The 27035-nt window shown below is 37.2% G+C and overlaps 2 protein-coding genes and 1 pseudogene across 2 annotated transcripts; 2 read left to right on the top strand and 1 right to left on the bottom strand.

The window, feature by feature from the left end:
• Positions 1–622: 622 nt before the first annotated feature.
• Positions 623–6544, top strand: LOC137965355 (cinnamoyl-CoA reductase CAD2-like; annotated as a pseudogene).
• LOC137965683 (gamma-interferon-responsive lysosomal thiol protein-like) lies at positions 6541–17572 on the bottom strand. The gene is made up of 5 exons (XM_068811994.1): positions 16977–17572; positions 11944–12009; positions 11646–11786; positions 11043–11135; positions 6541–6971 (listed from the first exon to the last, which is right to left on the bottom strand). Exons 1-5 carry the CDS (start codon positions 17220–17222, stop codon positions 6786–6788), a joined length of 732 nt encoding a protein of 243 aa, XP_068668095.1. The 5' UTR covers positions 17223–17572; the 3' UTR covers positions 6541–6785.
• Positions 17573–18431: 859 nt separating this feature from the next.
• LOC137965620 (probable methyltransferase PMT23) lies at positions 18432–24145 on the top strand. Its single transcript, XM_068811888.1, has 8 exons — positions 18432–19158; positions 20165–20314; positions 20555–20825; positions 21131–21241; positions 21583–21754; positions 21847–22110; positions 23118–23312; positions 23591–24145. Exons 1-8 carry the CDS (start codon positions 18667–18669, stop codon positions 23793–23795), a joined length of 1860 nt encoding a protein of 619 aa, XP_068667989.1. The 5' UTR covers positions 18432–18666; the 3' UTR covers positions 23796–24145.
• The last annotated feature ends 2890 nt before the right edge of the window (positions 24146–27035 follow it).

Below are 27035 nucleotides of genomic sequence, written 5' to 3'. Positions count from 1 at the left end.
TAATTTATAAATATTTTAAATAAATGATAAAAGGTACTCACTAAGTGTTGATGTGTCATATTAATGTGGCGACACATAATCGATCAAATCCTATGTGTCACTTTTGATTATATACATGTGCAATTGACCGTTCAAATTTAGGTATTTTTCTAAATAAGTTCAAAAGTTCGTCATTTATCTAATTATATTTAAAAAATTGGATAAAAACCTAAATATCCCTAAATAAAATCGTTTCTAGCAAAATTAATGAACATACTTGCAGGGTGAATCGATTGAGAGATGGAAGCCTAAGCTTCATAGTTAATCAGCACAGATTGGAGCCCCTCTAACTAGATAAAATTAATGAACATACTTGCAGGTAATCAGCCCAGATTGGAGCCCCTCTAACTAGATGACAATTACATGTGTGTAAAAATGGTTTGTTAAACAATTGCTTCCTAAGGCTTTCTCTTTCATCTCCATCTAGATGTTGTCCATTGCTTTGTTGTTCTTGTTGTGCATTGTCTTGATATGGTGCAAACAAATAAGAAAATTTAGTCTAGAAAAGCTTTAACAACCAAGTTTTATGCATCCGTGTGTAACCTTGTCATCTCCACTGTTTAATGTCTCAAACATTTGGTAAACTACTGTTGAAGATCCAGAGGTTCTTCAACACCAACCGATTCAAACTTCGTTAATTGCCTCGGAAAATTCTTCATGCTTGGCAGCAGATTAAGTGATTGAATGTTGTCGTGGTGGTGGTACAGAAAGAGCTGCTGGCTCCTGCGATCGATGGAACGAAGAAGGTGCTGGCGGCAGCTAAGGCGTGCGGCGTCCAACGAGTGACAGCGTCGGTATCTGGGATCATTCCAAGCTCGAAATGGCTGGCGGATGTGGCGAAAGGGGAGGATTGCTGGACTGACATCGAGTACTGCAAGCAGAAAGAGGTGAGCTTTTGTTTTTCTCTTGTTTCCCGTCTCTGCGAACTCAAAAGTGGGACTTGTTTGATTTTCATGGATGGCTTTTCTATCCCATATCGAAGACGATGGCAGAGAAAGCAGCCTTACATTTTGCCAAGGAAACGGGAATGGAGGTGGTTTGTGTGAATCCAGGCACGGTTCTCCGTCCCATCCTTCCGCCTGTACTCAACTCTAGCATATCCATGCTGCTTCGTCTTCTTCAAGGTAACAAAGTCACCAGCCCAGAAATAGCCGTCTCATTTTTAAGGAGCACCTATCGATAGCCATCTGATGCGGAATATGGACATCCATGATAGGCTGCACAGACGTGTACGAGGATTTCTACATGGGATGTGGTCATGTCAAGGATGTCGCACTCGCTCACATTCTTTTATACGAGAATTCATCAGCATCAGGAAGGCACCTCTGTGTAGAAGCCATTACTCATTTCAGCGAGATCGCAGCCAAAGTCGCTGAACTCTACCCAGAATACAGTGTCCCCAGGTGAACATATTCAACTTAGTTTCGCTTCAGGAACGAGGAAACTTAAGAAAGTTGGTTTTCTAACTTTTGCCTAAGCAGGTTCCCAAGGGATACCCAACCGGGGCTTCTCAGGCTCGTAATCCGTGTAAGGGGGATTACTGCCCCGAATGGATTCTCGAAGATCAAGTTCATGTCCAACATGAAGATCATGTCAGTCATGTACATGAAATCATCTTTGCTTTTAGTGTTACAGGAAAACAGTTTCTAGTGAATAGTGCCCACTAATTAAAAAAACATAAAAAATAAGAGAATCTCTAAACCTATACAGTATACTTATAATTATAATATAATCCTCAAACTCCAAATTAGGTAAAACCATCATTATTACTACACGTGTAACTTATTTAATGTATAATTAAAATATATTAATATATTTATTAATTAAATTAGATATATTATTGTGCATTAATATAGTAATTACGTGAGGCAATGAAATACGCACATGATTAATTATAAGTAATAAATAAATAACGTTATAAATAACAAAAACGAAAGTAATATGTTTAGCTATTAATTTATTAATAACATATGATATAATATAGCCTAAAAATGAATGTTTTAAGAGGAAAAATTGATCTAATCATAACTTTAATACACTATATATTTGTACGTAATATTACCACTATTAAATCACTAATATAATACAATAAATAAAAAATAAATATAATGAGTAAATAAATAATTATTTTATTAAAAACGTAATATGCGTAGTATTAATTGATAATATATTTCCAAAAAATTAAAATTAATCAATTGATCAAATACATATTGTAACTATATTTTATTTATCAGACTTAAATATCTAGTTTAATATAGTAATAAAATTTAATAAATATAATATATAAATAAATATACAACTTTATTACTAATGTAATAGAGTTTTATTGTAATAACCAGTTCGTGATTAGCATTAAAATCATCAAATTACAAATTTACGTATATAATTGTGCAATATGCAACAAGCAATGACAATTTTTGTCTGCACCTTAAAAGAAAATGGAGGAGTGTCTTTCAACATTTGAAATCGAGCTTTTAAAGCACCAAAAGTTCTCTCAATAGTATTCCGCAAAGACGAGTGTCTTCGATTGAATAATTCTTTTTCATTCTTAGGAATATTATCTCCAAATTCTTGCAAATGATATCGAGTTCCTCGATCTGGAGCCAAAAATCCTCGTAGATTTGCATAACCAGCACCAACTAAATAATATTTACCTACAATAACAAATATTTTCTACATTAAATAATTAAAGATAAAATAGATAAAATATTACTGCATAAAATATATTATTTACCTTCAGGTACAAATAGTCTATTTCGGCGAGTCAATGCATCCTTCAGTACACAAGAATCAGCTGCTGATCCCTCCCATCCAGCTAGTACATAAGTGAATTGCATGTCGAATGTACATGCTGCCATCATATTTTGTGAGAGATAACCCTTTCTGTTCCAGAACCTTGGTTGTTCTTCAAGCGGGATGTTCGCTTTGATATGCATTCCATCAATAGCCCCAATACAATCCTAATTATATAAGCGGGGCCATTAGTATTGACTAAATTTGTATAGTAATCTAAATAGAGGGCAAGTGATGTTACCTTAAAGTATGGATAAAACATTGAATTGTTTAAAATCCTCGAGTGTGTGCGTTCTAAAGGCTGTTTGATATAATCAGAGTGAAGTTTGAGGATAACATCCAACACCTTGTTGAAATATTTACTTATGGACCAGTTCGATCTATCAAACATCTCTGCTGTGACACTATAGGCTTGTTATTGACCAACAGTTAGGAGGAAATAGGCAAGTTATTCTTCCACTAAGATGGTCTTTGTCGCTGATAAAAACCCTCTGGTATTAAGTATTGTTGCCAATTTGTGAAATACAATTTGATTCATCTTGTAAACTTTTTGAAATTTAACAGGAGATTTGTCTAAGGCCTTTTACAAATACAACGGACCATTCATCCCATAAGAACGTGGTACACCTCTGTTGCCAGGGCATATATAGTATCTTACTATGACGACAATAATACATGCCAATCCAATCATAATTACATCCATATCTTCTTCTGTCAAAATATTCATGAGAATCTGCAGAAGATTTACACTTCTAAATAGTCATAAACAAAAATAATGGCTAATCTTCAATCATAACCTATTCATCCAAACTCAATAATCATATTCACATCAATACTCATCCACCATATTATCCACATAATATATTAAGACAACAACCATATAAAATAGAAACCTTAACCATACTGATAAGTCTAGCAACGTTATAATTCAAACATCGTCTTTAATATATACAATCTTCTCAAAAAATATATTGTACTTAAAACACATTACAATTACTTGTTTGCACAATAATTAAGCCACTGAACCCGCTCCGCCACTATCATTTTTAAAAACAAGGTCTTCTTACTTGGTGTATTTATCCATTCAAGAGCGCCATACTTCAGTGCATTTGATAGGTCCGGAATTTCCATGAGGGCATTGACCCAAGGTTCTTCGACATCGCGTTCCTTATAATTCATAACACATTTCATAGTTTCAGCGATTTGGCCAACTACATCAATTAATTGTCTATTGTCTTCAGTGGGCAATTCGCTTCTCTTTCTACGACGACGTGAAGATGGCCCTTTTACTCCACGAGATTGATCCGTTGTCGAATAATTTCCACTATTGAATTGCGATGGAGTTCCCATAACTATGTCAACATTGTCGAGCTCATCCATCAGGATAGGAGCCGACTCACCATGGATAATTTTATCACACAGATCTATAGGAGTTGTACTACCATTCCCTACGGCTATTGTGTTTCCGACTACCATAGCCAATTTGTCGTAAAGGGGGCAACCTTGTTGTCTATACTTCTCAGCTTCTTTATGTTCCTACAAGAATAAAACATCATTCTTAGTAATGTGAAACAATACAAACTGTTTTACAATATATCATGATTTACTGACCTTAATGTAGTCTTGCCATACAGAATGACATGTAGTAACTCGTTGTGTGGTTGCATCCCAACCGAACCCACCAGTGTTGAGACAACTCGTTACCGTTTGGTATGTTTTCTTCCATGATCTTGTTCGATTCTTAAGCTGCTCAACTATTTTTTTATTGACTACGTCTTCATTGAACTTACTGACACATTCCGTATATACCTCGTGCTTCCAAACACCATTGGGCAACTTGTTCCCCATATATACCTGCTCAACTAAAAGATCGAGCATTTTGTTGTCTTCTTCAAAGCTCCAAAAGTCATATGGTCGACCACTTGTTGTTTTCTTGCAGCCATTTTCAATCTAAATCCGAGATTGTCCTCATGGAAAAAACTTTATCAGACAACCATTACCCGTCATGAAACAAAAACCACAAATAAGAAAATACCATGTGGTGGATATTTATAACGCCCGAATTTCCTCACCACATGGCAAAAACATTCCATAGCACTTCAAAATTTTTAAACAACATTCTAAAATATTCCAAAATTAATCAACTATTTCCATTGGAGATGCAAAACAATCCAAACACACACACACACACACACATCAAGTCCAAATTCACCGAACACCCCTGGTAGAACCCCATATGACTTCACAGTCACTACGAACTATACCTTGTCAGTGATGGGGGTCGGTTTTGTTGGCTAATGGACGCCCGTGTAGGCGACTCAACCTTGTTTGAATTGGACTAAACACTGTAAACCGTAATTGAGAACCTTAAAAACCCTAGACCCTAAACCCTAACCCTAGACCTCATACCTCCAAAACCTCCTAAACCCTAACCCTAGACCCCATACCTCCTAAACCCTAACCCTAGACCCCATAACTCCAAAACCTCCTAAACCCTATACCCCAAACCCTAATTCCAAAAGTTAAACAAAAAACCCTAGATCTTAACAACCCTAAAAGGCCCAAACCCTAATTCCAAAAGTTAAACAAAAAACCCTAGATCTTAACAACCCTAAAAGGCCCAAACCCTAAACCCTAAACCCTATCACCCATTAAACCTTAGCTGAAAAAAATTGAAAAAAAAAACCTAAACCCTAATTCCAGAACCTAAACCCTAACAATACCATAAATCCTTAACCCTAAAAACTTAACCCCTAAATACAAAGCACCAAACCCTAAAAACACTAAACCCTAACCCTAATAAAAAATTTAGACCCTAATCTGTAACACTAAATCCCACAATTATGCACAAATAACCCCAAATTAGACACTGGAACTAAAATTAAATCAAATACAACACTCATTTAATCAGAAAAAAAATTAGGGTTTAGTCATACCTTCTAAAATTTGGGGAAAACCGAAGCCAACGGCTGAAATCAAAGCCAAAATGGGGAAATCGATGCTGAATCGAAGTAGAAACTAAGAAATCGAAGCCCAATGTCAAAATCGAAGAAAACCAAAACTGAAATAGGGGAAATCGCAGGAAATCGGAGGGAATTTTAGGGGAAAAAATATGAGCGAGAGGGAGAAGGGAGTGAGATGCCACAAGAGAGAAAAGAGGGAGAAGAGAGGGAGGTCGAGAGGGATAAGAGAGAGGGAAAAAAAAGCGGGGAGGTTCAAAGGGAGAACGAGTTTGAGATGGAGAAGGACGTCGGAAGAATGTTCGCAGCGAGAGACGGAGGCAGTAGAGAGAGAGACCAGAGAGGGACGACAGAGACGAGAGAGGGAGAAGAGAGCTCGGGCTTCAGGGAGACGACAGAGGGCTGCGGGAATGAGAGTGTCTATGCGGGAACGAAACGAGTGAAATGAAAAAAAAATGAGCGAGACGGTCGAGCCAGAGAGAGCCCGCGCGAGAGTCATGTGGATGATTCTCAAAATCGGGCGGAAAACATTTTCCGCCCGTTACTCTTTAGACATGAACTCTTGAGTCATGTATATTCATGTACATGACATGAATTTCGGCACTCCCTAACGACATCAGGACATGAATTGCGTACTGCGTCTTGAGTCATGTGCACCCCCCCTGATAGAGTTGTGACTCCAATTTCTCTCCATGGATGAAATCATTAAGGATGCTGTGGAGAGCTTAAAGGGCAAGGGATACATCACTTGAATGAAATGGTTCCAGCAGATGAAGTAAATAAAGCCTCTGCAAGCTTGCCCTTCCTGTGTGCGGATGTCAACGAGCCAACCGCATAGTTTTCCTGTTCTTCTCTAGCAGTATTTCATCCAGCGTAGAATAAACAATGAAATGTCAAAGGACGATTTCCATATGCAACGAAGTGGATTACAGAAAAGGTTACGCCTGAGATCATTTGCTTTCCTGAATGATGGAAGGCGTACAGTAATGCAGTTTACATAATCTTTTCCATCATTTGCCGTCTCACTGAAATTGGTGATGATATCTTTTTGGCATAGCACACATGGGCGAGTCGGTGGGGTTTCTTCTGGGCGGTGGTCAGAATGGGAAGGGCTTTACAAGCCTCCGGCAGAGGTCCCTTGTAAGCCTTGCAGATGTAAGTCTCAAAGTTCTCGTAGTCCTGCACCCAGAAAAGCAATAGCAATTAAAATGAAATCATATTAGTCTTTGCTTTCATCCTTGTTTGCTACTGTAATTATCATCTCCACCAATCTTTACTCCTCTGATCATGAATTATCAAACTAAATATAATCCCAATAATGACAGTAATAGGGGAGTGTTACTCTCGAACAGTCAATCAGTTCAAGAACCACGAGCCATCAACCAACCATTAACAGTCTCTTTGGTAGTGAAGTGTTAATGTAGAACTGCCCAACACTTCACAAGCTATAAGCCATCAAAAGCTGGAAACTTTTAAAATTGTCCTCAGCAAACTTGAAAGATTCATACAAGGGTTCGCTAATCAGAAATTCAGAAATGAAAATTAACCTTTCTAACTAGTGGTGCAGATTAGATAGTATATTGGAGAAAGAAAAGACAGAACGGACAGGACCAAAGGAAATTCAGAGTATAGTGAGAGACACAGTCCTTTCACTTTAATTCTCCTCTCATAAAGGACTAAGTGAAAATGACAAAAGTAAGTACGCCACTAGATGCAGTAAACAAAATACTATTTGACTCCTGAAGCGTAGGAGAAGAGGAAAACGATGAGAATAAACTAATTTGTTTTCTTGAGAACAATGAGAATGGGGAATTCATCAAGAAGCCCAAGCAAAGGAGCAAAAGATACAAAGATAGGTAACAAGGAAGAGACAAGAAGCTACAACCCAAGCAGAAAAAGAGAAAATCCCAAAATACAAAATAAGTGAAATAATCATAAAGAGAGAGAATCACCAAAGGCGAGCTGCTGATGGTTAACACCCTCCATAGTCAAATAGTTGATCACACCATGTGCATCCCTAAGAAAATGCTGCCAACATATGTGCCTAGATCTGCCGATGTCCTCTATCTCATTTAAATACTCCAAAAAGCAACTTGTCTGTGTTTGTGTTTAGGGTGGGGGGTGGGGGGTGTGGGGTGTGGGGTGTGGGGTGGGGGGGGACTGAAGAGTGGCCCTCAACAACCAAGTAGATCAAGAATCACTCGAAGAAAAGTCTCAAACCTAATAAGAGGCCCTGAAATCCACCAATGCACAACGCCCAAAAGGCGCAGAGTATACAAAGAGAACAGTCCCGGGTGGATCCCTAACCACTCCACTACCACCCACGGACCCAGGATTCCCCCTAGCGCTGCTATCATAACTTTCAACTAGTCCTCAAAAGGAGGAGCCCAAACAATTAGTTGGGCAATGCAATGTGGGCCTGATTGAATGGTTGATTGCCAATTTCCCCGAATGACCGAGCTGAGAAGAAGGGATATGTTGTTTTGTTTACTTGCCAAAAATAATATACCATGCATCGTCTTTTCAATGATTCCTCCTAGAGATATTTGCTTACCCTAAAAAACCCTTCTATGGTGCTAAGTCTCAACATTCTAAGAGGTTCTCGCTGCAGTGAGACCCCAAAAGTTCTTACTAGCTTTACCCCAACATTCTAAGGGAAGGAAACAGAACCTTAAAGAGCTGGTTGGTTTGAGACCTTAAAGACTTTAATTAAGGGTAAAAGCGACCCAGACTTGTTGGGTGAACAGATAGTAGATAAGAAGGTGGTTGGCATATGCTAGTGGGTTTGAGCAAAGCTTGCACCACGTATCGTCAAGGGATCTCCCTCTCTTAAAGAGCTGGTTAATAGTAAGGATCTTGGCCTTTGAAGTGCACCTGAGGAAGTGTATTACCTTATGTGGGGCTTGGATTTTCCTGAAAGGGCAAAGGAAGGATAAAATCAAGGTGCACACCACAGAGAAACTGTTATGGTCCTGGGGTTAAGTACATATGCCTTCCGCTCCTACCAGGCCGGTCTTTTGGGATGTATTGCCCAGGTGCTTAACATTTGGTATCAGCGCGGGCTCCCACGTCGCGAGTTCGAATCCTCGAGGGGAGTCCCGGACGAGGGCACCTTAAGGGAGTATGGGCTCCTAACCCGGTCCCCATCGCTAAGTGTTAAGCCGCCTTGGACGTCGGCTCACGAAGGTGGGGTGTGTTGTTATGGTCTTGGGGTTAAGTATATATGCCTTCCGCTCCTACCAGGCCGGTCTTTTGGGATGTATTGGATAGGTGTTTAACAGAAACGTGTATTGAGAAGTCATAGTGTAGGCATTGGAGGGGTTGCGCTTCCACATCATGAATCATAACCATCCCATAAGAACAATCTCTGTACAGAGGACGATGGTTTCCCAATCAGGTAGCTAAGGAGAGATTTTCTACTGTTGAGGGTGCTGGCAGAGATTGACACTGTAGCACCAATACCTGTGATGATGGAGTAAGTATGAGTGCTCTCCATAAACAAGCTGGAATATGATGGGCTGTGGGTGTTTGGAAAGATCATTGACTAGAAGTTTGGTAAGTGGTGCCGGTGTATGTGAGGCAATTTCTGTCTGCGATTGGCCAAGGTATTATTAGCCATGCGCATCAATTCCATTCTAACATTGCTCCATCGCCATCCATCGTGCGACAATCTAGGAATACATATCTTCAGCAATGTGCGTCCCCCACACTCGGAAATTCTGCAGGTGGTCGGTTTATCATGCGATACAATTCCAAAGCCGAAACAGGAATCTCCAGTTCGCATATCAATTCTGTTTGGCCAGGAGTCCGGTGATGTATATTTGTGGTTTTAGATGAGAAAACTATTCATAGACACTAGAAGAATTCGAAGGAAGCTCCTTCTGTCACCTGTCTAGTTCGTAATTTTTATTGCAGTGGAGCCAACTGAAATGGTATACATAAAGAATGAAGTATCTCCCTGTTTGAAAGCTTGCCTGATTACCTGGTCTTCCCTTTCTCAGTTGATGTAAGTCCCCCTTGAACAACCATGCTCTCTCTCCCTTCTCCTGCTTCAACCACTATTCTCTTGTGTTGCCGATGAATCTGTGTTTCCTTTGAAACCAGTCTCCTTCTTTCTGCTGATGATCATAAATCCTTCCTCATCTTGCATTGTTGTTGCAGTGTCATACTCATTCATCTTCTTCGTCTGGTTTCAATGCATCTTCTTCTCCCGTTTTTTGGAATTCTTTTCCAAAATAAACAAATTTGTCATGAAATAGCCTAGACAGCTATGGAGTAGCCATTAAGAATCTTGTCATTTCCACAATACTCTTCAAGGACAAGAGAGGTCACCACTGATGGATAATACATACCAAAGAAAGTCTGTTGTAAAATTCAAGAGAAAGAAAAAAAGGACCTTCAGGAGAGAGGGTAAATATTTAACATCGTAAAGGAAAACACAGATGTCTTGCTTCTAACTCACACAAACCATTGAAAGCACATATGCGTACTCTTCAGGTAAGGAGATTGCTGAACTCTCTGGAAAGTACATAACTTGAGTTTCATGTTGATGACAGGATTTAATTCCTTTGCCTAGTTTTTCTATTACTTTTCTTTTCAAGTTTCTGGTTGCTGTTAACTTTTAGTGACCAAGAACAGTTTTCTCTTTTTTTTTTTTTTAAATGATGAACAGTTTTCTCTTTCATTAGAGCACTCATCTCTATTCTTCTACAAAACAAGAAGAAGTTTAGTAGACATAACTAGGCAGCTGCACAAGAATTAGTAACAAGGGTACTAGTTCCAGGATGAACTATGCCATGTGCGAATCTTTTTTAAATTAAAAAAAATTACTTCAGAGACAGAGATGCAGTGGTCTGCTAAAGAATGGTGAAACACATAAAAAAAAAACTTGTGTTAAGAAGCTTTAAGAAAAAAATTGCATAAGATCATAGAACCCACCCATTATGCCTTCAAGGGGAATAAAGCACATAAAAGAAAATCAACCATGGGAATATGACTTGGATTAGGACTCAACTAGGCCCCAGTGAAATTGGGTCAAGTCACAGTAGTTGGGTTGGTTTCTCCAAGTCTATAGCCGGATTTGTGGTGAGTCAGGAAGGCTTGTTAAAACAAAAGGGATGAATTTGACCCCCTGACCCAACCCAACCCCTTCCAAATCAGAGTCATGAGTCAATCCAGTAAGTCGTTTAGTTATGGAGCAAACACAGATGAATGATTAGCATACATTTAACACAAGCAATTCCTAGTTACCTCATACAATGGACGCCCATCCACTACTACCCAGGGAACATAAGTATGAGGAGGTTCAAGGGCACTGGTTTCAGCAGCATACAGTAGTTCAAGCTGCACAGAAAGAGAATTCGGGCTTATCCAAGTAAGTATAATAGTTCAGTATAAAAAGAAAATATTTGTAATAAAATGATTTTTAATATAGCACCATACTACAGCAAGAGAAGACATCTAACTACATCTTGAAGAAGGCAAACATAATAAGAGACCAATTCGGAAAGGATGCAGTAATCCTTTATACTTAAAAATGTATGTCAATGCTTAAATACTTGAGGAGGAGGATGCTTTTCAATTTCAAACGATAAATTGCATGGTTCGTCCGAAATGTTTGAGGATTTTGCCTGTATACCACAAAAGGGTCCACTGGAAAGACTTCAGCAGGTGCGTTTTGATCTCATTCACCAAGTGCCATATAGATGCACCATCATTTTGTACTTTAGTGAAGCACACATGTTGAGAGAAAGAGAAAGAAAGAGAGAGAGACTTTTTCAAACCGATAAGTCTTTTTGTTAGTGCACACACAGATTAAGACATGATACTATGACATGAGAGAGTCAGATTTACCTTCTGGCCATCTCCCCTACTGTAGCAATCTGCAACTGGATGTGAGTCTGACCCAGTTCTTTGGAAACAGGATTCCCAGTCAGTGTACTTCCGCTCCACAACTAATGACTCAATGCAGTTAATCAAGGAGAAATGCTTATGCTGCATAAAAAATAATGAGTAAAAACACTCTCCCCATCAAACAAATAATAAAGAAAATTATAAAAAGACGCACTCACGAACAGTGATGAATTTACGCTTTACAAAATGAGACAAGAAAGTCAAGAAAATGAAAAGATCACCAGCAAAATGGACTCACCACATCGGGCCATATGTTGATAGCACAAGCTTCCACGGTATTCAGTAAGCACTCATAAGGGCCGTGCTGCAATAATATTAATAATAATAATTAGTAAGCAGAAATAGAAAAAAACTAACAAAAATGGAAATTCTTTCACTGATGATCCCGTGACAAAGTGGCTGTTTCACATGATGTGTAGGAAACACCTGTTCTAGAGGTAGAACAATGGGTTCAATGTTTCTATTCATACATGTAGAAAGTAAAAGGTTGGGTTGATTGCCCACCAAGATTGGATTATTCAATGAAGAAGCATTTGCTAATTCCATAGTCCAAATAACAAATCAACAGCTATTCCAGAAAAACAAAAAAATGAAATGAAAATCAAACAAACAAATAAAAACATAGAAATCAGCACATTAGAGTACAAAAACTTGGAGGTCACCTGGAGATGATAAGATGAAAAGGACGAAAACAATCAGTAACATGATTCTTACTGCCTATGGAGTCCACACAGGAAAGGCAAAATATGAGCTGGCATAGCCATTGAATTTGAACAGCCCAAAAATGGACTCTTTGACAAGGCAAAATATATATATATGTTATATATATTATTCATTTATTTAGTATAACAACTGGAGTTGAGAGGTTTTTGGAGTTTGCTGGCATGGCAATTCCTCTCATCCCTTCAGACTCTCTAAGCAAATGGGAGACAAGAGAATTCGGGAAAGAGGCACAGATGGCATTACTTATCATCTAAATCTCCATCTAAATCTCCTCCTCTCTTCTATGTTGTTTTCCCTAGGCTTTTTCACCATCATTCCGTTTCATCTCTCACTTGGATCATTTAATAGGATCTCCATCCATGGAAAGTAATTAGGATATCATCTGATTCTCAATGATTTAAGGGTTTTTTTCTCTGGGGGAAAAAATGGCAACTACCAACCCTTTTGATCCTTTAAGGGACAATTATAATGATGACCCACACTGTTGTTAGTGTCTAGTCAGCAGGAGGACTTGATAGTTCCTGAACATGGTGGAGCGAAGATACTACAATGTAAAGACGGAGGATTCCTGCAAATCAGTGTGTCACACGGCGATGGAAGGTTGGCTTCTGCTCTCGTTCTGTAAGGGGATTGGCGGTGACATGTGGCGTGCTCTGTTTTTTTTCTAAACCCGTTCACCAAGGCTCAGGTCGATCTGTGGAAGTTCCAATTGCCGGTGGACTTGGAGACGTGTTTGGGACCATTGACGGGCACGAGAGTATCATTTTGAACGTGTGCTGCTTTTTTCCTTCTTCTTTTTTCTTTTTCTTTTTGAATCAAAGACATGATTTCTTCTCCAGTTTGAACTTTGATGGTTTTGTTGATTTCTTGGTTCAGCAATACCTTGATAATGAATAATGTATTACCATCTGTTTATGTCATTTCTCTTCTTCTCCACTACAATGGAAGCTGATGCCTAGGTACCTCTGTGTTCTACCCGCAACATTTATGAAAAAGTGTGAACTTTAAGACCTTAGAGAGAGAAACTGAGAGGGAGAAAAGAGGAGAAGAAGAAGTGAGAAATGAGAGTTATGAAAAGACTCTCCTTGGTGTCCTTTTGATATAAATCTCAGAAATGCCCCTATCACTTAAAAATCACTTAAACCCTTATATCTCTCTCTAAATTTTTCAAATTACATAAAAATAGGACTAAGAGCAAAGCTAAACACATAGAATAAGATAACGTAACTGCTGGACATTACAGACAGTGCAAAATGATGATATTACCCTACAATGGATTTTCTAACTATTTATTTTTTGGTTTATTTTGGTTTTCGTTTTCTGATTTTTACCCTAATACAAAAAACATAACAGCTAGTGTTTTCATTTTCCCAGTTACATGAAGAACAGACCCAATTTCCAATTTTGGGTTCTCGGTTTGGGTTTCCCTCTTTCGGATTCAATTTCTTTCATTTTCTTTCATTTACCAATAGAAGAGGCGATTTTGACTTTCTCTCTTCTTTTTTCTCACCCTTTTCGTTATTTTCTCTGCATGATCTAGATGTCAGCTGAAGTTCTGTGCACATCCCATTCCCTGCCTGTTGCGCTCCCATACATATATTTTCGGTTTCCACACTGAATGGGTGTTTTTTTTCATCTGGCTATATCACTTATAGTAGTTGGTTGTTCATTTTATGTTCTATAATTTCACAGTCTTTTATTCCATTTTTCACTATTATTGAAATTTTGTGGGGGTTTTTTGTCCTCTATAGTTGCGTTTGGGCACTTCTAGATTTTGTTCACTAATTTCCTTTGTTTGTGATCTCTAATGGTAGATAACATCATGGTGAGAAGGATTTTGTTATCTCTAATTCTGAAATCTTATTTCGATGTTTGATATATGCCCCAAGACAATAGAAATGAGGTCTATGTAATCTTTCTTATTCTGTAATTATGTACACATTTATTAATTTTATCTTGCCAATCTTTTATTGTTATTTCAGATTTGTTCTACTTACTCCTATAGTAATTGTTAAGTTCTGTTAATTCAGATTGTGTTTTGTTCATTTCTTCACTATTGCTCAAAATGTTATGGCATTTCTTTTGGTCCTCTCTAGTTGCATTTGGGATCCCTAGATTTTGTTCTCTAATTTTCCTTGTCAGTAATCTCCAATGGCAAAAAACCTCGTGGCCAGATGGATTTTGTCATTTCTAATTCTGAAATCCGATTTCGATGTCTGATATATTTTTTCATGCTTTAGGTTGCTTATGTCTTGGATTAGTTGCAAGACAAAGCTGCTTCAAAGTGGTTCCTCATCTACTAAAAAATACCACAAAGCATCCAATTATTAGACACGAAGCTGCAGAGGCCCTAAAGACAATAGAAATGAGTTATATGTAATATTTTTTATTCTATAATGCTGTATAAATTTATTATCTGACCAATATTTTATTGTTATTTCTTATTTATTCTACAACTCTTATAGTACTTGGTTGTGCATTTAATGTTCTATTATTTTTTCTATATGATCTATTGCGCATACTGTTTCTAGATTGCTTTTATTTTTAGTTATTCATTTTGTTAACAGAATGAGTACTTCTATAGCAATTTCACCCACTCCTCACACCCGTTAAACAGCAATGAAATAATTTTTGTTCTTTTGCTTTTTGTTCTAGATTCCGTCTCACGGTGCCAAAGCCATTGTCAGCCAGGTAAGTTTTACTCCTCACTATTGCGCTGTTTTTGTCTATCTCCTACTCTATATTCTCCTTTGTTCCCTTCAAATATCTGCAGCACCCTCCTCTCTGGGATTCCTCATCCACCACTGCCCTCTCTTAAGGTGGCTGTAGGTAGGTCTCCTCATTATTTCAACTCCGCCATCAATTTTTTCATATATGTAATTTTCTAGAAGCAATGTTTGTGCTATGGTTTTTTTTACCATGGATTCGTCCTGCTATCACTTATTCTATATGGATTCTGACCAAGAATTTAGTTTCTATGATTTTTTTCTTTTTGTTCGGGTATCACCTTTCTATTTTTTCATCTCCCTCTCTCTTCTTGAAATCCGAATAAAGATAGCCATTCTAACTGTCAAAATCTGAGTCTTACTAATTTGAACTTTATATATTGGATGTGTAAAGTACATCCTTTATTCTGTCATTCTCTCTCATCTCCTTCTTTTTTCTCAAAACCCAGTGGAAAGACGCCCTTTCTTCTAATCTTAAATCAGCAAATCAGATTCCTTTGAATTTACAATTTGCATATTATATATGTAAGATGCAGTTAAGTAAGTTTACATGTGTTTGCTAAAAAACGAATTGTAGTTTTTAACCTTAAGTAGTGTATAGCTTCTCTTAGACCAATGAGTTAACCAATAAAGAGAGGTAAATTTTGATTATCCTCAGTTCTTATTAACAGTTTAATAGAGTAGTTGTATTTGGATTCAAGGGATTTAGGTTCTCCGATTTACACAATACAAATACTTCTTTTTTCACTTTTATCTTTGGTACTCCTCAATCTTAAGCCTGTTTTATTATCCTGGAAAAGAAAATTTTCACAATTTTTTGTTCTTACTTTCTGATGTGTGAGGCACCAAATAAAGTCAGAGAAATTGCCTTCATCCTTTCTTCATAGGCTTCAAAATCTTACTGCCTTGATGTGGGTCCTGCTCATTGTTCAACCTCTATTTAGTACATTGACAAAATAGTACCAAGGTTAGACTCGGTACTTTCTCTTATTTCTTTACAAATTGATGTGTTTGCTTCATTTTATAGCACATGTTTGTTAATTTACTGTTTGTTGGGCACAACAACATCTACTTATTTCACTTACATTTTTTTTTATAAAATAACAGCATAAATCACTAAACCTGTGCAATAATCACTGAGATCAGAAAAGAATACTGAATAAAGGAATAACGAAAGAATAATAAAATAGTGAAATTGGAAGAGAGATTATACCGAAAAAGAGTCATAAAAATAGAATAATGCTTCATTCTGGACTGTTCACTTTTCTTGAACTAATTGTATCATATGTTGTTCACCATTGTATTCATTCAAGAGTAGACATCAGAGCAAAGTATAGTAAAGTTCACTCTTCCTGATAATTCTTTTTTGGCTGATAATCACTACAGTTCATTCAATATGCATGGTGTTGAACTATTTCTGTTCTCTTGCTTTCTGTGTTCTGGATTCCATCTTAGGGTGCCAAAGCACAACCAAGTTAGTTTTGCTCCTCAGTGTTCCTCTGTTTTTTGCCTTTCTCCTACTTTGTATCTCTTTTTTTCTAATTACATCTTTGTTCCCCGTGCATCGCACGGTGAGTATAAATAACCGCAGCGTACAGTCGCCTAAAGTATGACAGGTGATGTCATGTATAATGCCCGTGTTATTCCCATCAACTCACAGGTGAATGTTAATTAAAGAAGCCAGCTTCCTAAGAATCTCAAGGATCTTCCTAAAATGACAATTCTTTAATATCCCTCTAACTTCAATATTAGCATAAGCATTAGAAAATCACAAAATCCGACATAACCGTAAAAAGGGAACTAGAGAGAGGAAACGAAGAACCTGGCAGGAAATGGAGTTATTGGAGCCGAGCCGAGCGTTCCCATACGGTACAAGTTTGAGATCGATGACATCCAAGAGCCCGTTACTGAAGATCTTGGACAAGTGATTAACGATAAAGTTCGAACAATATGGGCAGAGGGTCTCGTAGTAGAGAGCAAGCGGGACCTTATCCGCTGCAGCAGGAAAGGAGAAGGAGAAAGGTGATAACAGCAAGGAAGCGAGGAAGAAGCGCAATTCGAAGGCCATGATTGCAAGACAAGACAGTCTTCACCTCAACACAGCTAGAGGAATTAAGACTTTTGCAACGAATCAAGGGATTCAAGACTAGTTACTGCTGCCGACATTCTCTTGACTAAGGCTCGTTCTGCTCCACAGGCTGCTGCAGTGTTCAGACTTCAGAGAGGATATTTCGGTTCTCCTCTTTGATCCGTTCCTTCCGACCAGCAACCGTGCGGGCCCATGTGAACAAAGTAAGCTTGTGGGGTAACACTAGTGACCCAAGTGACCCAGCCGGACAGCTGAGTTGCAGTCACCATTAAAGGGAGACGAGTGAAGGGGAAGATAGGGGGCTTATGGAAGGGGGAGAAGTGGTCCTTAGGCTCATCCCCCACCCCCCTCTGCTACCACCAAAAGGGGGTGGGGAGGGGAGGGGTCACCACCCCTCGCTCTTTCATCCATTAACATGCAGAGGGCTCCATCACTCCTCGTTGATATTTTAATGCATTTTAACCTCTCAAAGCTTCATTTTTTTGTGCAATTTGCCCTCCGTTTTTTTGTAAAATGTGTGTACAAGGTAGGGATGCCTACAGAGAGGTTTAGGAAGGGGTTTAAAAAATTCAGCTCAGTTCAGTTTTACTTGAGCTCAAACTTGAAATAAAACTCGTTAGTACAATAAATCAAACTCGAGATTTTCTAACCTCGACGTGTTAGCTTGTGAGTTAATTTGTTAACATTGATTTTTTCGTGAAAATTTTATTTACTTTAATTACTCTTGTCGATTGGCTTTTTAGTTAGTTAATAGTTGCTCTTATTTATCTCAAACATCAAAGACGATTAAAATTTAACCCTTTTGGGTCTCTAAACATCTAATATTATTGTTTGCTAATGAAATAAATACTTATTAATGGAGATGTTTGTTCTTTCGTTTAAGTCTATTACATTTTTTATTATAAATTAGTATACTCTATTGTAAAAAAATTGATTCCTCCGTGAATAGTATTAAATTTATCACAATATTCTTTTTGTTTATTTTTATAAATTTTTTTAATTTTTATAGTTTTAAATAATTGATTCCAATAATATTCAGATCAAGCCAAACTTAAACAAGCTCAGTTTTATGTAAATGAAGTTTTTTCGAAGAAACAATAGGGTTTGTGGTTAAAATAGATTTCTAGAGTTTAATGAAGAGGGCCGAGACGCAGTATTAAGGATAGCCTCCGTGGATCTCGGAAGTCGAAAGAGGTTAATGATAGCCTCCATGGATCTTCGAAGTGGATTTATGCCGTCATCTGACTTCAATCTTCTATAAATTATTAATCAAGAAAAGCTTACGCTGAAATTTAACCGCCATTTCCTTCTTCGCCCTTTTGAAGTTTTAACTACATTTCAATTTTCAACAAACGATCCCTTCCTGTTTATTACTCTATGATCTCTCCTTTTTAGTTCGAACATCTCTCAGATACATCGATCAATGGCGTCTTTCCAGACGCTCTTACAAGAACGGAAATACCCTTTTCTGTTCTCGTTTGCGGTCCTCCTCCTCTGCGTCTCTGTCCTACTTTTTACCAATAACCGCTTCTCGGTTCTCACCGCTGATCTTGAGAATTCTCAATCGATTCATGAAATTCAAGCTGCCGGTCGGGAGAATTCTCAGCCATTACAAGAAATCCAAGATTCCAATAGGTCGGTCTCAGCCCTGAGCTCCGAAGGAGGCGGGGGAGCGAGCGACTCGAATGGTGATATTTCGAGCGAACAGCGTCAGTTTGACTGGCAGATCTGTAGCTTCGGTGGCGCTGTAGATTATATCCCGTGTTTGGATAACTGGAAGGCCATTAAGGCGTTGCCTTCTCGAAGACACATGGAACATCGGGAGCGGCACTGTCCCAGCCCCAGTCTGAGATGCTTGGTTCCGTTGCCAAAAGGTTACAAGGTTCCAGTTCCTTGGCCGAAAAGCAGGGACATGGTGAGATTGGTTCTTTGGTAAGCGTCGAATTGGTTTCTGTAATTTTTTCGTCATCTACTTTTAGCGAAAACGTAATTTCTTTTTCCTCTTACTTGATTGGATTGGATTGGATTGGATAGTTCTAAATCCTGAGATATACTTCGATCTTTTCTGAGTTGGGCTCGGGAATGTCTGTTGAGTTATTGGAATAATTAAAGGCATTAGATCTACTAAAGTACAGTTACTTTTCTTTTTCCTTTGTTTTTTTCTTGCTTATGATCTTGTCCCTCCATTATGAACTTTTAATTAACCTTAATATAAATCTCTAAATAAGTTGGAGATTAGTTTATATCTGCCGTTGCATTCCTAGTTATTATTAGAGTTGCTGACTTTCAATCTTCAATGTTTTTACCTAAGTATTAATGGGCAATACGAATTATATTAACTCAAATGTTGATAGGATGTATAATCTCATAACAAGCCAATTATGCTAGCTTCCACCTGTTATTCATATACCCCTGAAGTAGTTCAAAGTTTATTACCAAAAACAGGAACAGAGCAGACTTATGTCAAACGATAATCTAAAATTGTTCAAGATGATCAGTTACACACAATGAAGACCACCAGTTAGAATTATACCAGCTTAATGTTGAAGGCTATACAAGAATATTATCCGATGAAGGCTTGGAATAGCTGACAGGGATTTCTATCCTCAAGCATGTTGCAGAGCACTTTATATTTATGCTATGCTTATATCATTAAAAGTGGCTTCTAGTGTGTCTTATCTCATAACACTATCGCCTTTTCCCTCTGCTTTTAACTGCGAATGTTTATTGTGCTAGGACGTGGGGATAATGTCTTAATATCCAATAGAGTGTCAAAATGTCCTTGAAACAGAACTAGCCCACTGTTATTTTGTTATTTTATTCAGAAATCCTGTTTTTAATAGTTAATATTGTGTAAATGATGGTCTCATTTTCCTAAATACATCAACTGGAGATAGCTTATATGTATTTTTTTTTTCCAGGTCTGGTTTGACAATGTTCCCCACCCTAAGCTTGTTAAATACAAAAAGGATCAAAACTGGGTGACAAAGTCGGGTGACTATCTTGTCTTTCCAGGAGGAGGAACTCAGTTTAAACAGGGGGTGGATAGTTACATTGGTTTTATTGAAGGGGTATATGCTTCCCTCTTTCTTCTTTGCTCAACACTTTGTCAGTTGGAACTTACTATAAATAGAAGAAATTTTTTTTCAAAATTTTCTTGCGTTACTTGGAAAATTTAGATGAATTAAAAAGAGAATTTTTTGGATGGCCACAAGTTAAAAAATCTGAAAGCTAGTGTAGGAAGAGAGTAAAAAATAAATTATGGGATATGGAAGTTGCAAATGATTTTTTCTTCTTATGACTTTGACCAGATTTTGCCAAATATTGAGTGGGGGAAACATACAAGAGTTGCTCTGGATGTTGGTTGTGGGGTTGCAAGCTTTGGTGGCTATTTACTGGACAAAAATGTCCTTACCATGTCAGTGGCACCTAAGGATGAACATGAAGCCCAGATACAGTTTGCTCTAGAGAGAGGCATTCCTTCGATGCTGTCAGTGATTGGAACGCAAAGGCTAACTTTTCCCAATAATGCATTTGATATAGTTCACTGTGCACGATGTAGGGTCCATTGGGATGCAGATGGTAAGGTTCATAATGACAACTGCATTATTTAATGTGTATCATATTCTTTCCTTTTTTATGCATGTCAGGAAATTAATCTTGCTCATGTGAGTTCATTTAACTTGGGTCTTTGAAAATGTTCCTTTATGAGAAAATTTCATAATGGCATGCACGTGTAAATTATATTTCTTTCTTTTTCGTGCATTAAAGGAAATTAATTTTTCTCTTTTCACATCATTTGCTTTTGATTTGTGCAAATGTTCCTTTGTGAGAAAGTCTTTTGATTATATTATGTTGCCTTTTTCTATTTATTTTACTGATTGCAGGTGGCAAACCATTGTTGGAGCTCAATAGGGTTCTTAGGCCAGGAGGATACTTCATATGGTCAGCCACCCCAGTCTATCGTGATGATGAGAGAGACCAAGGTGTCTGGAAAGGTTTGTGTTTTGGTGACAAATCTGGAGATAATGCAACTTTTCAAGTCTTCATTGCAGTGTCACCATAATCATTCTTCTTACAGTAATTTAATTGAAGCCAACTGGTGCTCTGACCTTTTAGGCTTATACAGAATGTAGTGTTTGCTTATTTTCTGATCAAGCTGTATACTAACAATAACAAACATAAACTCATTCCATCATTTTATAAACATTGTCTTTTAAAACCAAAGAGTTATGGAAGGCTAACTAAGTGCATGTTAGACCACAGAAATAAAGTTAAGTTGATTTCTTTCCTTTTTTTTATATTTCTTACGGAAGTAGGTTCATGTTTTCTACTCCAGCGATGGTTGCTTTAACAAAATCTATGTGCTGGGAAATGGTGGTGAAGAATGTAGACACTGCTGGAATTGGAATTGTTATATACCAGAAGCCTACATCAAATTCTTGCTATGAGGAGCGCAAAGAAAATGACCCTCCTTTGTGCGATGAAAAGAATATGGCTGCAATTTCTTGGTACTCTTGGAAATGTACCAAATTTGTTTTTCCTTTCTTGTGGAGACAGTTTGTGACTTCAACCTATTCATATGATTTATTTCTAATGACAGGTATGTTCCCCTCAACAATTGTCTTCCTCTAATTCAATATGCAGACACAGATGTGGAAAAGAAGTGGCCCAATCCCTGGCCTGAGAGGCTTAGCAGTAGACCTTTTAGTCTTTCTGGGGAACCGAGTAGTGGCATCACTGAGAAAAAGTTTTATGTGGACTCAGACCGTTGGGCTACACTCGTGTCTGGAGTATATATGCAGGGTCTTTCAATCAATTGGTCAAGCATCCGTAATGTAATGGATATGAATGCTGGCTATGGAGGGTTAGTGATGCAAAATGTAGAGAAACAACTTTAAGGTTTTGTTTAGTTTTTACGTCTCTGCATGAAAGTTGCCGCTTTTTTTTCCTCCTATTATGACTCAATTAATTATAGTTGTTTCACTTCACCTGTGGAATCTGTTAGACTTTTTCTATACAGTGGTTGCATGTAATGCTACTTTTTTATGTTATGAATGTGTGAATCCTAGTTTTGGATAAAAAATAGAGAAAATTTTGGTATAGAGCATATTGGATTAATGCTGTTGTTTGAGTGATGCTTATTCATTTTTCACACCTGGACTCTTATTAAACAATTTTGTTAGTCAAGTGTAACCACCATTAAACATTGAAAAGAATCCATCAAGTTCAGGATTCTTTTTTTCCTTCTTTTTGTCTTTTAGAGAACATATTTGTTGTCTTCTATTTGTATTTGTATGTTTTAAAAAACCAAGCTGCTCTCCAAATTCCATGTGCATTTTGAAATGCTACGGCGTTCTGTGGGTTCTTGATTACATTCAATAAGAACCATTAGACACAGAAAAAAGGACTCTGAAGGGACACTGGTTTGAATGATCAGGTCTACCTAGTCACTTCCCCAGCTTTAATATTGATGCTGCAATCTGGAAGATCTTGCTTTCTTGGGGAAAAATCAATCTCTCTATTTGCAGTTCACCCATTTTGCCTTTTCTTTTTTCCAAAGCTTTTAGTCATACTCTTTTGTCAATCATGAAATTGAAGCTTAAGCTGCATTTGAGCCCCCAGTTGCACTTTCTAAATACAACATTTTGTTTAAACCTTTCCTCTCATCATACTATAATACAGCTTGTAATCTTCTTTCTGGGATGCTTCAGGATAAGCTTTTTATATTTAACTGCATCTTGATGAGAAATGAAATCCAAATTCTTACTTTTGGGTAGATAAAAATTGAGCTTAATATTTATAACAAAATAAACAAATTAATAACATGCACTGGATTACTAGTATGCCAATCTTTAACTCTTCCTTATTCAGGTTTGCTGCAGCACTAGCGGGTGAATCGCTTTGGGTGATGAATGTTGTTCCTGTTGATGGGCCCAACACACTACAAATCATCTTTGACAGAGGAATGTTTGGAACATATCATGATTGGTGTGAGGCTTTTAATACATACCCACGAACTTATGATCTTCTACATTCGAGCTACCTGTTTGAGAACATTACTCGACGGTAAGATTTCCTTTTGTACTGCATCTATGGGTTAGAAGACATCACTGACACATAGTACGAGTAAAAATGTACTAGAGAGGAACATGTATTCAAATTAAAGAAAATGATGCTTGTAGTTGAAAATAGTAGAAGCTAATTTACAATGTCAAAGAAATTGTACTTTTCAGTATTCTCCTTCCTTTTATCTATCAAGACATTTGATGATTTGTATGTCTTTCATATTGACAGTTTAGTTTCTTTCTTTTGACTTAATCTAGTGAAACATTTAACATTGATAGGTGTGACATAGTGGATGTAGCAGTTGAAATGGATCGGATTTTGAGACCCAGTGGATGGGTTTTAATTCAAGACACAATGGATATGATTCAGCAGTTACGTCCTATTTTCCACTCCCTACACTGGGATACCAGTGTACATGGAAAGCAGTTCCTGGTAGGTAGAAAAGGTTTCTGGCGTCCAGTAAATGGAGGATCTGAAACATGAGCGGAAATCCAACTGTAATCTCTCCCAGAAGGCCTTTTGTTACACCTGTCTGGTTCCATTGGTCCAGTTGAACTCTTTATATTGCACTATTATTAGTCATCTGGTGCCTTAGTGAATTACAGGTGATCCTCCTGGCTGTTCCTGCCTGCTTATATGACATTTCATCATCAATTATGTCAAAGTCCCTCCCAATATCCACTAGTGAGAATGGATTGGTTCCTATTTCGAAATATTTCTGTTTACAGTTTATTTTTAATTATAATCATGTACTAAATATCATTTTTTGATCAATTATGATCAAATGGTTGAGACAGTTATTTTACATGTTTTGCACCAAATAATTTTTGTTATTGGATCAGCCACGTATCTTCAAATTAATCAAGTAAAGTGAAGAATGGATATAAAAAAAAGGTGCTGAATCTTGCTTTACATAATTGTTTGTTTACGTACTGCTCTAATTCTTGCTCTAAGTGGACTCTTATGCCTAGGATTATAAGATCAATCACCTTACCAATTGTAAATGGAACCGTGAGGTGAGCTGATTGAGCAGGTGCATGGGCCACCTGATATTCAAAGACTCGAAGCAAACACCTCTAATTGGGTTTTTGAATGGTACACATTCCTAGCCATCTATCTCTAACTATAACGAGACATCAAACAATCTATTTCGAGTTGAAAATTTTAATTTCATTTATTATCTTAAGGGTTTGTTTGGAGCCCCTAGAAAAGAAAATGAGAAAGAAAGTGATTTTTTGCTGTTTAGTAGTAGAGAATCATGGAGATAAAAGAAAATGAGAGAAAAATATAGTTTCTCTCTTAGTATAATATTTTCCATCTTAAAATGATGAAATTCTAGGACAAAAGAAAAGAAATAGAAAAGGGAAGAGAAAATGTTAAAATATTACTATTTTTTTTTTCATTTTTTACGTCTATCCAAACAAGAGAAACTATATTTTTCTTTCATTTTTCATGGACGTCCAAACAAGAGGAAAAAAAAACTTTTTTTCTTTTCTTTTCTTTTCTAGGGTTCCAAACATACCCTAAATGAATTCATTGTTTCCATAGGGGGGGGGGGGGGGAGGAAAATAAATAGAAAGGGGAAGAGGAAATTTTAAAATATTACTATTTTTTTTTTTTTTGTATCCAAACAAGCAAGATAAATTATATTTTTCTTTCATTTTCCAGGGACGTGCAAACAAGAGAAAAAAACCTCTTTTTTATCTTTTCTTTTCTCTTTCTCTTTCTTTTCTTTTATTTTCTATTTATTAAATCTATTAACTAAATCTATTTATTAAATCTATCCATTTATTGAAAAAAAAATTTACCCATTTAAGATTTTAGCTATTTAACAATAAGTTGAAAATGTATTTGGATAAATATTACTATGTATATTAATTGTATCCAATTACCCAAATAAAGAGAAGAGTAATTCTATAAATTTTAACCTCTCCCCATGTAAGAGTAAGAAAAATACTCTCTTTATTTAAATAAATCTTAGTTAAATGCAATTTAATTAATATTTATATGCATTTTATAGTGTTTTATGATATTTTATATAATTTTTTCATTATGTTTATAGGTTAGTCATCATATTATCCATTTACCGAGTTATCCATAGGTGAATAAACGCATTCTTCACCGATTCCTCTGTTTCCTATTCTTCATCTTTTCCACACTACTGTAATTTTGCCACATTTAGGATTAAGTGGATAGCTTCAATGACAAGTTTTATGGCGCTCGGAAGAATTGGGAGGATTTGTTGATTCTTTACCATTGATTGTTGCTTCAATTGTTCTTTTTTTTTTTTTTGTTTCATTTTACAAGAGTTAATTGAAACACGTCTAAGTTGATCTGATAAAGATCTGATAATCAGAATCGCCTTCTTTCACTACTGATTGTTTCCGATGCACAGGAATTTACAGAAACTGTTTCAGTAAAGCCCAACTGGTATCGGTCAAACTCTCTCCTACCGAGACAACCTCGGAAAATCTCAGTAGCTTTTCATGAGCCTCCATCAGGTACTGAAGTCAGGTTGTTGAAAACCAGTTGAGAATCCTTCAACGCTCTCCTTCTAACCTGATTCGGACAGCTGAAATCCCCAGTCGGGTTTTGGAAATACAAACCAGGCTATCTTTTAATTCTTTTACTGTCACCCAGGTGTTAAATCAATCTGAAAAGGCTTTAGCATGTGATTATCGTAGGATCAATAAATTAAAACCACCGGTTACTGCCTGCAATTAAATTCCTTCAATTAAGGGAAGTACGATTCCGTGGTCCAACTTGTAACACTTGTCACCTCCTTCTATCCTTCCATGAAACGGATATATCAATGTCAAAGTTCAACACAACAGCCATGAAACGCAGCGGTAAAGCTTTAAAGCCGAGTGGACCCATCTGAGAAGACGACCGGTTCCTCTGCCCTCAACAGTGAATTTCGTATCCGTCCTCTCTGAGATATGTTGTCGGCGGCTGTTGATGCAGCAAGTCAAGCTTGCTGGCCCACCCCTTCTCTCTCTTTCTCTCTCCATTGCCGACTCTCCCACCCAGTTACTGAAACGACACGATTTTGTATTAACTAAAATTTTACAGCCATGATTCTGTTTAATGCCAACACACAGTTTAGATAACCCAAATCTCTAAAAAAAAAAAAAAAAAAAAAAAAAACCTACAGAATGAAGGTTGAAGTTGTTTTTTCTTTTTTTTTTAAAAATTCTTGATGGAGTGCTTTTTCCAACATAATATGAGGATTTTAATGAAAGGTGTTCTCTCTTCATTACAGCATCATGAAAGAGAACAATGGGTTGATGCCTTTTCTCCCCCTCCCCTCCACTTTTTAGGGTTTCTGCAACCATGGGAAAGAAAAAGTGGAGAAAAATAATAATAACTGCTTGTCCTCTATACAACATCACAATGGAGTGCATAGATGCCTCAAGAGAGAGAAAGAAAGAGAGTCAGCTTCATCCTCAAGTTTTACAATTTCACTTTCTATCAGAGTATTTTAAGAGAAGTAAAGTGACAACCTTAACTAGATTGTCTGTAAATGATTTCAAGGCCACAAAAATTTCACTTTGCTTTCATCTAAAATCCACTGTTTTCATATCACAACTATGCATTTTGTTTCCTTATCATTAAAGTGCAATAGAGAGAAGATTACAGGCTTCAAAGACAAGTTTCCATGTAAAACAAGGAGATTTTCTTGTATGAGTTGGAAGTCTGAACCATCTATCCCAGAAACATGAC

This window comes from Aristolochia californica, unplaced genomic scaffold, assembly GCF_029961685.1.
Source record: "Aristolochia californica isolate CCGP_79_NKW_82.1479 unplaced genomic scaffold, dmAriCali1.0.hap1 SCAF_5, whole genome shotgun sequence".
Lineage (NCBI taxonomy): Eukaryota > Viridiplantae > Streptophyta > Magnoliopsida > Piperales > Aristolochiaceae > Aristolochia > Aristolochia californica.
This window is presented reverse-complemented; position numbering and strand designations above follow the sequence as displayed.

Excerpts from the sequence above, each read along its gene's own strand:
- LOC137965683 (XM_068811994.1), bottom strand. The coding sequence starts at position 17,222 with ATGGCCTTCGAATTGCGCTTCTTCCTCGCTTCCTTGCTGTTATCACCT. Across the intron at positions 12,010-16,976 it reads ATAACTCCATTTCCTGCCAG|CACGGCCCTTATGAGTGCTT; the intron begins GTTCTTCGTTTC and ends ATATTATTGCAG. Across the intron at positions 11,136-11,645 it reads GTAGGGGAGATGGCCAGAAG|CTTGAACTACTGTATGCTGC; the intron begins GTAAATCTGACT and ends CTTTCTGTGCAG.
- LOC137965620 (XM_068811888.1), top strand. The coding sequence starts at position 18,667 with ATGGCGTCTTTCCAGACGCTCTTACAAGAACGGAAATACCCTTTTCTG. Across the intron at positions 21,242-21,582 it reads AGACCAAGGTGTCTGGAAAG|CGATGGTTGCTTTAACAAAA; the intron begins GTTTGTGTTTTG and ends TTTCTACTCCAG. Across the intron at positions 21,755-21,846 it reads AATATGGCTGCAATTTCTTG|GTATGTTCCCCTCAACAATT; the intron begins GTACTCTTGGAA and ends TTCTAATGACAG.